At 39.2% G+C, this 15,034-nt stretch overlaps 1 protein-coding gene across 1 annotated transcript; it reads left to right on the forward strand.

Moving 5' to 3' along the window:
• The first annotated feature begins 2,213 nt into the window (after positions 1–2,213).
• On the forward strand, positions 2,214–14,967 carry LOC120782409 (serine-rich adhesin for platelets). Its single transcript, XM_040114656.1, has 8 exons — positions 2,214–4,215; positions 4,333–4,469; positions 12,633–12,721; positions 12,787–13,020; positions 13,091–13,361; positions 13,423–13,872; positions 14,106–14,264; positions 14,348–14,967. The coding sequence occupies exons 1-8, from the start codon at positions 2,214–2,216 to the stop codon at positions 14,411–14,413; spliced, it is 3,408 nt and encodes a 1,135-aa protein (XP_039970590.1). The 3' UTR covers positions 14,414–14,967.
• The last annotated feature ends 67 nt before the right edge of the window (positions 14,968–15,034 follow it).

Consider the following 15,034-nt stretch of genomic DNA (forward strand, 5'->3'; position numbering starts at 1 on the left):
AGCCAAAATATCGGACAAAGAAAACACATTAGACAGCCACTAACTACTACACACGGCTTTTATTGAAAATTAAGAAAAAACGCGCTGGCAGATGCACTGGGGAGAGCGAGTGCCTATTGATGTTGCACTGGGCAAAAGTGAAAAGCTTAAGTAGCCAAAGTCATAAGTAAAATTGTGGGAGGAAGGGCGACATCTTTTTAATATGTACTAACATATGAATATGTATTTTAGTTTCATGTGCACTCTATGAACATCGTGAGAGATTGAGAGTCGAATGAGCACATTTTTAAAAACACATGCGACAAATAAACAAGCGATTTAGTCATATATGAAGAGACATGTGTTTAAGAAAAATTGCTTTCCTTCAGCATCAAATATAGTACGTTTCTTTTTGAGAATCACAGTGAGATCGGCGTGCTGAATAGCGTGAATAGTAGGAGATCTTTGCTGCTCAAACGCAACGCTGAAAACTCAAGCGTTCGGAACACTTGAAAAACTTGAAAGATGCTATCGAATAATATGTGCAATACATACATATGTAAAAAAACTATATATTTGAAACAAAAAATATATGAAAATGAGCGCATTAAAGAGTTTTGAACATTCTCAGAACATGATATTTTGTATTGAAAAAGTAATTGAACGTCGAGCGAACGCAAATGGTTGTAATCTGTTGTATACAAAATTTCGACATCTCATGCGCATGAGATCACTACGAATTATGGTGTGCAAAGACTAGCAAAACTTAGTGCTTTTTCAAAAGCATAGCAAAAAACTTTTTTAAGAATATTAGTTTGTAATTGTTTTTTTATTTGATAACGTTTTTGCAAATTTTTTTCCTGACACTCCCAAAGAGCTGTGTCTCTTGAACGCACACAAACTTATATTCCGCCCATAATTTAGTGAGCGAACACCCGCATTCAGTCTTGCTTAGGCCTGATTTCCGAGCATTTTTGCCGATTTGGAAAACTGTGGAGATACACTGCGGCGCTCGCAATAGTCGCTGTCTGCTGTGCAGTGATCGTCAACAACTACGAACGCTGCTTCAAGGCGGAGAGTCAATTCAGTTCGTGCGTTCGCGGAGCGTGTGCGAGTACTCTTTGAAAAATTTACGGAAAGCAAAATTAAAATTTTAACGAAGGTGTGAAGGTTCTTCTGGTTCACAAGGTAGACTTCTTCTATAGGTGATCGCTGCGGTTGAATGTCATATTTGGCATGTTTTTTTGATTTTCGTAACGCGCGGGGTTCAAAAAAAAAGAGAATAACAACGAAAATGTGAAAATTTTTATGTAAATGGAAATTAAACACACACACACACATATAATTTTTTATTCAAGCGTACGCAGTGCATTGGAAAATTGATTAAAGTAAAGTAAAGTCAAGCGATTCGCGGCGATTACGAATGCTGCATACGCATCCGAGCAGTAGTGAAATTAGTACAAAAACCTCTACAAAATAGGCAAATCGGTGTTTAAAAATAGACGTGCCGCCGTCCGCAATACGGAGCAGTCAGTAGTCAGTACACGAAAAACTTAGCAGCGGCGCACACACATATACGCGCGCGCATACACTACACATCGTGGTATAGGCGGTTGGAGGACCGAAACGCGAAGAAGAAGCAAAAGAGGAAGATTTCTAGAAGGAAAAAAGTGGAAGTAGTAGAAGAAGCACAAGTGTATTGAGTGTGCTCATACGGCATTTGGTGAATGTATAGAGCGTCTTTGACGTCGCTCACGTCTGCGTCATTGCTGCTTTCTTCGGCATTAGCCCATGTAGATAGCAACGCCGTCAGCTTAGGCGTCGCGCACTTCGACTTGGTCGTTGTTTCCTACAACATCTCCACTTTCGTCAACGCCGTTGTCGTTGTTGCCGCTGTTGTCGTCACAACGTCGACGGGAAGATATGAAGCAAGCGCCGCGCCACCAAAGGGGAAACACAAACAGACAACAAGAGAGTAGCGCACCCTGGCACATTGTGGGAATCGTGTCGATACCGTAAAATTTCGCTACAACGCTGGTGAATTGTTCCGCGTTGCGCGTCGTGAAATTAGAGTTTGTGCGTAGTGTGTTTTGCTGCAACGCAACTAATCTTGTAACTTGTGGCATTTTATTTATACGCGGAAACAAATATAGAGGAATAAAGTAGTAATAAATAGTTTGTAAACAAACCAGTGCCACCGATTTCCTGCCGCAGTCCCTACGCAGCGGGCAAATATGCAAGCAGCGCCTCCGAACGCCGCCACAAAACCTAAAACCGCCTCCATAACGACCACAACCAAACCGACCATAATAACGCATCCAGTGAAAACGAAACCCTACATAGATTCCCAACTATATCAGTCTACATTGCAGCAGCAGCAACAACAAACAGTTGGTAGTCAGATTGGTAGCGGCAAAACGAGCGTCGTGCTCTCCGACGATCCCACACGAGAGATCGAGGAGATCTCAAAAAAAATATCTGAGCACGCCGATGCGTTATACCACACGTGGAAGAGTCGGGGACTAGCACCGACTGAATTGTTGGGTTTCTATACGCATGCAGCGGCTGCAGCTGCAACAAGCGACAGTGCAAGTGACGCGGGCGATCTTTTTGCGGTCGATGACGAGCAAACAGCGGAGGGGCTGCAGAAGTTGGTCAAAACATTTGTGTTAAAGGATAAGGAACAACGCGCGGGCAAGGCGAACACGAATCCCAGTAGCGCGGTTGGCAGATTAGGTAGCGGTGTTGTGAGTGCCGGTGTTATTGGTATAGGGGGTGTTGGTGGACTAGTTGGCGCTGGTAGCGCCAACGCAATACAAGAGTCGAACGTCGATGTCAATATGGTGGGTAAATTGAAACCGGCAACGGCGTCTACAACAAAAAAGGGCGTCACGTCGCCGAAGTCACCCACAACCACATCGGCTATACTGATGAAAAGCGCCGATGCACCCGGCGCTGATGTAGTGGATACGCTAAAGAAGAAGACTACAAAATCCAATGGTAAAACGGTCGGCGCCACGTCTTCCAGTGCGGTGTCGTCGTCGGTAACTAATAAGTCGGCGCTTGCACAGAAACATGAGAAGCAACAACACACAACTAGCAGCGGCAATGGCGCAGCAACGTCAACTAAGTCGCGAGGCACAAGCTCTGCCTCAAATCCTACAGCTAACACTACCACTATTGGGCGCAGTAAGCCGCATGTTTCGAATTCCGCACCACTGGATATTAACTTAACCGTGGACTTAAATCTAGATCTGTCGGACCTTTCAGAGTTGCAGACGCATAATTTGCGCAAAATCAAAGAACTTCTGCAGGAAAATGCACCTACAACAACAACAACACAAACAGCGAAAGCAGCAACAAACAGCGGAACGAAGCAGTCGAGGAAGACAGCTAATGCAACAGCAACGACAGACGCCGACGCCGGCGCGGCGCGGCATAGCGCTAATCATCATTCACGCCGCGGAGAGCTGACGCCCAAAAGCAACAATGTCGATAGTGGCGGTGGTGGCAGGGGTGATGTGATTGCTGTCAACAATGGCGGCGGAGGAAGTGTCAATAAAGCGGCTATCACAATTGTTGGCAACGGTGGCGTTGCTGATATTGCTGCTGTTGTTGTTGCAGAAAGTGTCAATGTTGATAAAAATAGCGGCACCAGCGGCGCGGGTGCGAGCAGCAGTGGCGACAAAGGTGGTGGCGCGGCCATTACAACAGCCACGAACGGCAAGCGGAGCACGGCGGCGGCTGCGAAAGTGAACAATTCGAAATCAACGCCAGCCGATAATCAATCGAATCATAGTGCCATTAGCGTCAGTGGCCACAAGCAATCGAGCAAAGAAAGCGGCGAAAAAAGTACCACCACAACGACGAGCGCGACACCGAGCACGCGGATTGCAACTGTCAGTGGCAGTAGTGGCAACAAATCAATCAAAGCGCCTACCATTAAGGAGGATAATAAGAACGACAGCAACAACAATACCAATACACATACTACTAATCACTTGAGTAGTGGCGCTAGTCAACATCGTAGTGGCAGCAAGTCGAGCGCAAAAAAGGATATAAGAACTGCTAACAGCAACGGTACAGGAGCAGCAACGGCAGGCTCTACAATTGGTGGCGCTACGGATGAGAACGGTATGGCAGCTATGCCTGCAGCAGCAAGTGGCGCGTCAACAACAACACCTTCAAAATTTGCCAAATCTGGACGTACGCTGACCAATGGACAGGATAAATATGGTAAAGCGCCAGCATAAAGTATTCTTACAATATACATACATACATATTCACATATAAAGATTTAGCAGCGCTTTGCAAATTTGAATATTAACCACAAGAATTTATCTGCTCAATTAGTTGGTCGACCGATACTAACGCGCGGCTCGGTTGCAGAGCGTGTGCTTATGTTCGAGAAGTGTCCGGATGTGCGGAACTCGTTTTTGAATATCAAAAGACCCGATCCAGCGGATGCGCCACCAAAAAGTCTGCTCAAGGTGAGTAAATTATCACTGACGTCGCCGTGCGCTTCGAAGCGTAGCACCTATATACATATCTACATTTGTGACTGTGATTGTGTATGTGCGCTCATTCAATATATGTATGTATGTCTGTATGTGAGGTGTTCAGGTGCAAAATACCGTTAAAAAAATGAAAATTGACTCGTCATAAAATCACAACGGATTTTCAATATTTTTCTCTAACGCTACACTGCAAAACGGTTATCTAATAGAGCGATGAAAAACAAAAACAATAGAAACAGCAACAGCGCGAAGCACCGACATGATGAAAATGAAGTGAGCGGTGTATGCACGGCAGTGAAGTGCGGCAAGCGGTGTGCGAAATGCATAAAGTGGCCAATGAATCACGTTGCTACACTGTGCAACAACAGCCGAAAAGTTAGAGATCGAAAAAGGTTTTTAAAAAAAATTTAAAAAATTCAAAACGTTGAATTTTAGAATTTCGATCTCGTCTATAAAAACTTATGTCAAAAATTGAACAATTTGACTACTGTTTCACGGTCAACTGTCAGATTAGAAGAATCTTACTTGCATATAATTTGTATATAGAGCCTTTGCTTTTGTTAAAAAAAACAATGATGTTTATGTTTGAGTTGTTTATCATTTCAAAAATCAGCTTTATATTTTTTAAGATTTAACCGACTTCTTTAAGGCAAATACAGTTTTTGACACCATTTGTACCATATCCTTTCCAAGCATCTACGAGTCATATAAAACATAAACATTTACTTCTTGGCTCAAAAAATTCTAACTTCAAGCTTCAAAAACATCTAATTAGAACAATTTAATTATTGTTAGCATATATTCAATTGATCTGGCAATGCAGGTGTTAGATGAATCCGTGTTTGTTCCTTAAAGATCGTCAATTATGAAAATATATATTAAATATACATTTAATTGAATAAATTAGCAGTTTTCTCCAGATCTTATTAGCATACAAATATGGTGATTAAGATTGAAAAATCTTTCTATTTATTTCCCAAAATTAAAATACTCTTTCCCAATTTCGCCATAAACATTTCGCAATTGCACAGTGTACTCGTAATTAACACGATCTGCAGCCAAACCTCAAATGCGTGCCGACAATTTTTAAGGTTGCCGCCGCAACGCCACTGTGTTAATGCAACGTTTTTTTCTGCTCAGACAAATAAAAAATACAGCAAAAGTATTATGTGTGAAAGCGACTAAAATAAAAATATAAAAAATCGACATAAGACATAATACGATAAGACATGAGATTAGCGTAATCTCTGTACAATGGAACGAAGATCAGTTTGCTTTGCTATTGTTCGGCTCTACTTTTTCATTTAATTGATTTCAAATGATCTTCTTCAGTTTTATATCGCTGCTAATTGCTGCGGCTTGTGTTTACCGCTTTTTCTACAATTTTAGACAACACATTTTGAGAAGCTTATTATTATTTCCACTTCTAGCCGCTTTTTCGAAAAAGTTCAATATAATATATAAGAACATATAAGGTGGTATTCGTGTAATTAGCAGCTGATAATGAAGATCATTTGTTATTATCATTTAATTTACATTGGTCAGTCGTCTAACCCGCCCAAAAAGCACAATAAAAAGTGTGAGTGTTTTATATTTTTTAAGTTACTCTCTTGAAGAGACACCGTGTTTGATCTAAGGAACTCTTAGAAAAGTTTTACGCTTTAAAACTTTGTTTTTTTTTTTCAAATAGAGTAATGTCAAAGCTCTTCTTCTTCTTTACTGGCGTAGAAATTGCTTATGGTTATAGCCGAGTTAAAAACAACGCGCCAGTCGTTTCTTCTTTTCGCAAGGGGGCGCCAAGTGGAGGTTCCAAGCGAAGCCAGGTCCTCTCCACCTGGTCCCTCCAACGTAGTGAGAACCTTTCTCTCGAAAACTCGTAACGTCGATTCATCAGATGTTGTCATCGTCCATGCCTCTGCACCATATAGCAGGACGAGAATAATGAGTGGCTTATAGAGTTTGGTTTCTGTTCGTCGAGAGAGGACTTTACTACTCAATTGTCTACTTAGTCGGAAGTAGCACCTGTTGGCAAGAGATATTCTGCGTTGGATTTCGAGGCTGACGTTGTTCTTGCTGTTATCACTGGTTCCAAGATCGACGAAATTACCTACGACTTCAAAGTTATGTCTGTCAACAGTGACGTGGGAGTCTAGTCGCGAGTGCTACGAGTGCTACGACTGTTTGTTTGATCGTCTTGCCCTCGTTCACTACCAGACCCATTTGCTTCGCTTTCTTATCCATTCTGGAGAAAGCAAAACTAACAGCGCGATACTTGAGGCCAATGATATCGATGTCATCGGCGCACGCCAGCAGCTGTACACTCTAATAGAGGATGGTGCCTTTGCTATTTAATTCTGCAACTCGAATTATTTTGGCCCACCCTAGTATCTATGGAATCTTCCGTTTTAATTAAATAACTTTCAAAACTACATTGTACATGTATTTGAATATTTAATTTTCAATGTGTTACCGTTAATGCTATTCAATTTCGGTTGGCAGTCAAATCCATATCGCCATTCTCCCATGTCTCTGCTGTCAAAAGATGAAAAACGAGCATACATAAATGATATTTTACCACAAACGCTACGCCAATCGTTCACGCTTATAGAATTCCCAGCGAAAAATGCGTGAAATTGTTTGTGAAAGCAGGCAAATCAACTTTTTTCCACCAAATAATTAAGAAATAATTAAAGCTGACAGAAATGCGATGTCTTGCTTCGTACTAAGAAAACACTATTCATTGCCACGATCACCTTAATATTTGCATGCATTGCTCTGTGTACATCTTCATAGAATAATCTAAATGTAAATACATATGTATGTATTGGCATTCATATGTACATATGTGTGTATTTAGCTTGAAGTACAAATTGTTTTTACTTGTGATTTATTGGCAATTCGCTTTATCTACACAAGTTGTGAATATATTTTTGTAATCTTTCTAAATAAATCCACATAAATTTAGACGAACGCCCGTCAATACAACCCACACACAGCCCCGCATGCATACATAAGTGAGTGTATCTGTGTGTGTAAATGGTGTACCTACGCATTAGCGTCCCACCTTGGCGGCCACACATACATATAATTGTCGAAATGTCTGCGCCTCGTGCAATTCGCCAATGACCAGCGAAACGGTAAAGTTGTAAAAGGCCAATTTGAAAATCGAATAATCGGAAAAACGGAAAATCACTCATTCCAAATTTTCCCTATCTTTCAAGATTGTTTTTTTTTTGCTTATTTATTTTATTTAGTCGAATTCTTTGTTGAGATGTGCACACTCTGACTCTTGGTTTCTTGTAGTCGTTTTTATTGTTATTAGTGTATTTTCATTTTATTGTGACGTGTCGAGCGATCTTAAGTTTAACCGAAAGCATGCGCTAAAATATTTATGCAGTAGCTGGTGAGTAGAAGAGTTCTCTTAAGTAATTAGCAAAATCATTGTTTGCGAGTATATAATTACAGTGGTGGTCAGAAAATTGCTACAAAGCGTTTTTAATCGAGGAAAGACTTATTGTCAAAGCAAATATCAATAAAACTAACAAAAGATTTTGAGCTGATTAGAGAAAAATTTACGAAGTTACGAGTCTTTTTATACCTGTCGGATTTTATATTTATATATAGGGGTTTCCGATTAGAGGCATATGATTTCTTTAACAAAAAAATAAAAATTTGAGGAAATTCAAATGTTTTTATTTGATTTGAAGTAAATTCGATACTATTAAGTTCTGAAAAGAACAACATTCAAATGGACTCCTCGACTTCTTTTGCAGTAACGAATTTGATGAACCCACTTTTCGAGTACTTTTTCCACAAAATCAAGTCGTATGTCATGAATAGCCCATTCAATATTGATTTCTAAAGCTTGAAGAGAGTCTGGTTTATTACTAGAGACTAATGACTTCAAATAACCCCACAAGAAGTAGTCTAATGGTGTTAAATCACAATTTATTGGAGGCCATTCAATGTCACAATATCACTTGAAATAATCGAATCACCAAACTTTCCTCGCAATAATTCGGTTGTTACACGAACTGTGCGACACGTAGCTCCGTCTTCTTAGAACTAGATGTTGTCAAGATCAACTTCTTCCAATTGCGACCATAAAAATTTGGTTATCATTGATCTATACCACTCCGACAGTAACGGTGTCGCCAGCTTCATTTCGAAAGAAGCATGGACCGATGATTTCATCAGTCCAAAAACCACGCCAAACTGTCAATATACATAAGTGAATGCAAAGCCAATTTCCTATTGGAAAACGCGGTTATGACATTTTTCCGCTAGAGACATTATTTCATCAGTGTAAAACTTTCATCGGTGTAAATCGAAATTTCAAAATTTCCAGAAGGGAAGCGAGCGAACCATTGTTATGCCACACGAACTTATACAGCACCGTCTCCGTAAATTTCACAAATTTTATTGGTGGCTTGGGTGGCATTCTTCTCTTTTTTATACAAAAATTTCAAAATATAGCCAATTTCTTCATTATTTTCGCTCACCTTTTCAACACTATATTGTATGCCACAATGTGATTGGTAGCACTGGAGATATACGACTGCAACGATATCTATTGACAAAACACGAAACGACTTTTTCGACTACCCAATAGATAACCGTTAATAATAAGAGAAACGTTAGTGGAAGTCAAACCATTGCAAATCAGTATTTTCAAAATACTTTATTTCTTCTTCCTAGATAGTTTCGCTCCACTTCTGATATCATTCTATAGTACTACATATAATTAGAAATTGAAATGCTTCAGTAGAAATTTAAAATTATTATTTTTGTTACCAATTTTCTTTTTATGCTCCTGTGAATGTTATTCGGCCTCGACTGTAAATTTGCATGCGCACATGCAATATGCGCCAATGTGTGTAAGCGTTTCCTTTTATTGCGCAATAAAAATATGTGCGGCTGTATGTGTGAAATTTCCCTTTTTGCCATGGCGACAAGTTCATTAAACCGAAAATTTGCACGATTTTGAGAAAAAAGCGAATTTTCGCAAAAATATTAAAGCATGTTTATATATGTACATACATGCATACATATGTATGTACATTTATGGTGATCGTTGGACTCAAGCCGCTTTCGTGTGACGAAGATGTCGTCGCCTGTCAGCTTGCCGGCAATTTATATAGCATGCAACAATGCTAAGCATAATTTTATGGCATGCGTCATAATTGTCGCTCATTGCGAAATATTTCAATGCACATATAAACCTACATTCGCATATGTATGTATGTATGTACATAAATCGGTATTTTAAAAAGGCAAATAATAATAGGCCGAGCTAGTTCTTTTGTTGATTCAAACAAGTGGGAAAATGTATAAACAATTTAAAAATATTTTGTTTAATATAGACTTGTACATACATACATATACATATACTTATGCATATACATATACTTATGCATATACATATACTTATACATATGTACATATAATGCATGTGTGTTGCTATCCCATAAATATGGGCATGTGTTTCAGATGGTTTTTTGTTTAACTGCAAATTGTTTTAAGGTATTTTACATAAATAAATAAAAGCATTTCTTGTGTGTACAGAAATTCCATAAACTGCGATGCGATCGGTACATATTTTTGTTGAAATTAATTCAATTACTCAACACGCGCTCGTTGCTGCTCGTGTGTCGGTACGCGCACACATGCACACACTTACTCGGTTGGGGCCGCGCAAATGTAGGCGGATATGCACGAATTCAGCGCAAATTTAATGCGCTCAACACGGAAATTTCCTTTTCACACACACACATATACATATACATATGTATGTATATCGTCACCTATAATGCAAAATAACGCAACATTACTTTTCATAAGTTTACAGTCGAGGAAAAACGATATAATAGAAACCTCAAATTCACAGAAAATTTGAGTTTTGGTTATAAAATGGTTATATGTATATTGGTTATATAGTAGTTATATCTGACAGTGTAAGCTGAAAATTGTATACTTATATGTAACATGATGTAGTGAATCGTAAACAATAAAAAACTCAATTTCGATTTTTTTGATGATACGTTGTTTTGCATTTTAGGTGACGATATATACATACATAAGTACATACATACATATATGTGTGTGCGTTTATTTTATTTCACTCCAAAAAATGTACATATGCATGTATGTACATAGGTGCACCGCCTCCGCTTTTAATTATTTGCATATACATATATACTTATGTATGTATGCACATTCCCACAAGAGCGAAGGAAGCAACCAAAACACAAACATACTTATTGGCCAAAGTATGCACTTAATGGCGAATTTTTCTCATTAAACCAGCGGCACACAAACTGTGTTAGTATGGCGATTATGTTTATAGACTTTAATAAAAAAGTTTTTAGGCTGCTTCTGTGTTAAGATCAGTATACGATCGCAAGGAAAATTAGTAGAAATATTGTTCCAAAGGTTTACATCAGCGTCACATGACACTCATAATATAAAGTAGTACTTTTAAGCATTAAAACTGCTACAGCTCAAGTAACTAAACTTTATTTACGTCTTAATTGCTGGGATTTGTGTATAAAGGAAGTTTTTTTGCTATGGTCTGGTAATTTTGCACATCATACCCTATTATGTGTCATCAGAGTTTGGGAAGCCCTGCCCAAAAATGTAAAAATCGAGTTTCTTTTATTATTATTGTTTTACAAAGAATTTTATATTACGTGGGCTCTAACAATATTGGAATTAGTACAGCAAAATGTACATTATCTATATATAAATAATTTTAAGATTAAAAATCGTGTGATTGCATATAAAAAGCGTGTATGTGGAATGAGCGAAGAATGAACAACGCAAATTTTGTAATTAATTTATTGGTAAAATTTTCATCGTAGTTTCTTATGACGGCTGGAAAACCGAGTAGTCTAAAATGTTAATGTTTGTGGCAAAGCGCTTTAGATATTTTTAAATTGTAACGGGCGGTCCAAGTAGAGGTATTTTTTTCAGTAGGCTTTTTTTGGCAGAGCACGCGTGAGTCGTGTCAAGCTGTCTTGTTAATTTTGTTCAGTATTGTTCGGCATTTCATCATGGAAAGACTTATGCCAGCATTCATTATAGGACAATATTCGACTAAATAGACCACGTCCAGCGTCCATCGAAAAAAATAAAGCAGTCATAGCTGAGAGTGTGAAGACCGTGGAGAGTCGATTCGGCGTCGTTCGCAGCAACTCGTGCTGACGTATGGAAAGACTTGGCGCATTTTACGTTGAGATCTACAGCTTGTGCACGAACTGAAGCCGCTCGACCTTTCTAAGCGATATCGCTTTGCTCTTTAGGCTCTTTAGTTCCAAGAACATCCGACGTTTTCGGATCGGTATGTAAACAAGCAAAATTGCCGCATTTGGAACGAAGAGAAACCTGAAGAGATTCAAGCGCTGCCATTTCATCCACAAAAAACAACGGTTTGGGTTGGTTTTTTGAGCCTATATGCGGTCCATATTTTTTCAAATGATTCCGGTGAGAACGTAACCCTCAATGGAAACCGTTATAGCGCAATGATGACCGAATGTTTGAAACTGAAGCTCGTGATCTCAGCGACATTTGGTTTCAACAAGATGGCGGCACCTACCACATATCGCATCAATCAATGGATTTATTGAGAGAACACTTCGGTGAGCAGATAAGTTCATGTTTTGGGTCGATCGATTGGCCACCAAGATCGTGTGATATCAAAACGTTAGATTTTGTCCTGTTGGGATGTAAAGTCTAAGCTCTATGCGGACAATCCCGCTTCGATTCAGACCTTGGAGAAAAATATTGAGCGTGCCATTCGCCCGTTATTAGTCGAAATGTTCGAACGAGCCATTGAAAATTGTACTCAACATGGATCAACTGAGACTTAGCCGCGACCCACATTTGAAAGAGATAATCTTCAAAAAATAAATGCCAAAGAATGTCTTTTCAAAGGATAATAAACATTTCCCAATTAAATTTGTAGTTTCTGTGTTTTTCTTTAGAAAGGGGAACTCGAAATGGATCACCCTTTAGGTATTTTCTAGGCGATAGCAATTGCGCGCAAGAGGTTAATTTCGGCCAAAAAGCCAAAATTTCTTCAAAAATTATTGATAATTTTTAAATATTCCAAATTAAAGTTTATTCGCCACTCCGCAGGTTAAATTGCATTCAACGCCGCCACCGCCGCCCGAACACAATTCAATACAACGTGAAATTCGGAACACCAAATCAGCTTACATACCCAGGTGAGTGAACGCTTTAAGCGCCCCTTAATGTAAACTTCTTCACAACAATTCTCGCACTTCCACAGATTTTACTTCCCACATGGCAAGCCACAGCCACAAATCGCATTGGAACGCACTTTGCGCGGCATTTTGGCCGCGTTCGACTCATTTCCGAACAATCAGGTGACCAAAGACGAGCTGCCGCGCATTTTGAAAATCTGCGGTCTGCCCTTCTATTGGCGCATGCCGGTAATGGTTTTCTGTCAGCAGGGCAATTCTGGACTGGTGGAGCGACAAAGATTCGTGGAATTCTGGAAACAGTAACTACTAATCAACATTATTCCGAAGTATCTTTATGCATAACCCGAAACTATTATTTCGCTAATTTAGAATGAATGTTTACTGTCATGATGCCGCCTCACGTTTCGTTTACATATTATCACGCGGTCAACGTTTTCGCCAATACATACTGCCAGAGGATTTGGCGCCGCTCGTGCAAGACGTGGTCGATACACATCCTGGCTTGGCGTTCCTCAAAGAGGCCACCGAGTTTCATTCCAGATATGTACACACAGTCATTGCGCGAATATTCTACTCGGTGAATAGATGCTGGTCGGGCAGGATCAACATATCGGAACTGAAGAAATCCGATCTCTTGGAGGTTTGTAGATGCTGGCTAACGCTTGAACTGCTATTGCTAAAAGTCACACTTTCACTTTAAGGTGCTTAAGTTACTGGAAGAGGAGGATGATATCAATCAAATTATGGCTTTCTTCAGCTATGAACACTTCTATGTCATCTACTGTAAGTTCTGGGAATTGGATAAAGATCACGATCTGCTTATCAATCAGGACGATCTGGCGCGGCATAGTGATCATGCTTTGTCCACACGCATTGTTGAGCGAATATTTTCGGGTTGCGTAACGCGTGGCGATAACAAGAAGCAGCCAGAAGATGAGCCGAAAATGTCGTATACCGATTTTGTGTGGTTTCTGCTTTCCGAGGAGGATAAGCGTACACCTACCGCAATCGAGTATTGGTTCCGTTGTATGGACATCGATGGTGATGGCGTTTTGTCCATGTACGAATTGGAGTACTTCTATGAGGAACAACAACAGCGCATGGAATCGATTGGCATAGAGACGTTGCCATTCGAGGATTGTTTGTGTCAGGTGAGTACGCTTTAGTATGTTTCTACAGAGTGCAGGTAGGAGAGGGGGATTGGAAATTCGCAATTGTAGCGCCATGTATCCCCATAACCAGAGGCCGATGCTCAGCCAGCAGTTCTGCTGCTCTTATATTATTGAAATTTATGGTCTTTTAGAAATATCTAATAGAAATAACTTGAGTCATGCTATACAGTTTGAGAAGCACTGTTTTAACGATCAAACTAATCTGATTTCAGATGCTGGACATGATTAAGCCTGCACGTCGCGACTGCGTTACTTTGGGCGATTTGAAGCGCTGCAAAATGACACATGTCTTCTTCGACACATTCTTCAATCTGGAGAAATACTTGGATCATGAGCAACGTGATCCATTTGCCTCGCAAAGAGATGAATATGTGAGTAAATGAAAAAAATCAACAAATAATAATTACTAAAAAATTATTTACATTGATAACCCTACTTTCTTTTTATTGCATAGTCTTCGGATTGGGATCGCTTTGCGGCGCAGGAATACGAACTGCTCATCTCTGAGGAAAACGAATGAACACATAACATGCATACAAATCGTACAAACTACATACATATCTACAAGTTCTTTGTATAAAGCAAATATGTGCAAAGCTATTTTTATACAAAAACAAAACCAAAAAACGAAAGAAAGTTTATAAGGAGAGGGAGCAAATTTTTCTAGTACACCTAACAATAACCTATTAAATTATATTTATTTTTTATGATCCTAGTTATTTATAAACATACACACCCACATTTCGCATGAACCAAAGTAAAATATGCATACACTAACAAATACCAAAAGCGAGCGGTATTTGGAGAATATTAGTGAAAATCCACGAACCACTCGTACAGCCATTACCTAACGTTGAATGGCGGAAAATCTAGTCACAAACACTCATAATTTGCATAACGCTTGCAATCATAACAATTGATGAGCGAGAAAACAGCGCTGAGCCGGTAAATGGAAACGGAAGCAACATAAGCGATGTGAACCATTGGTGAAAGCAATTAAGTGCAATTAAATATTGACCACAAGCACGCTTTAAGAATACAAAAATAATAAAAAATTATATTAATTAGTCTCAATATGTTTTTGTTGTTGACTTAATTAATTAATTTTTTATTTTAAATTTAGTTTCGTTTTCTTACTTTT

Source organism: Bactrocera tryoni, chromosome 1, assembly GCF_016617805.1.
Source record: "Bactrocera tryoni isolate S06 chromosome 1, CSIRO_BtryS06_freeze2, whole genome shotgun sequence".
In the NCBI taxonomy this organism is placed as follows: Eukaryota; Metazoa; Arthropoda; class Insecta; order Diptera; family Tephritidae; genus Bactrocera; species Bactrocera tryoni.

What these genes read in the sequence shown, in the direction of transcription:
- LOC120782409 (XM_040114656.1), top strand. Translation starts at nt 2,214, where the DNA reads ATGCAAGCAGCGCCTCCGAACGCCGCCACAAAACCTAAAACCGCCTCC. An exon ending in CACCAAAAAGTCTGCTCAAG is followed by an intron (nt 4,470 to 12,632) that starts GTGAGTAAATTA and finishes GCCACTCCGCAG; the next exon opens with GTTAAATTGCATTCAACGCC. An exon ending in TTCGTGGAATTCTGGAAACA is followed by an intron (nt 13,021 to 13,090) that starts GTAACTACTAAT and finishes TCGCTAATTTAG; the next exon opens with AATGAATGTTTACTGTCATG.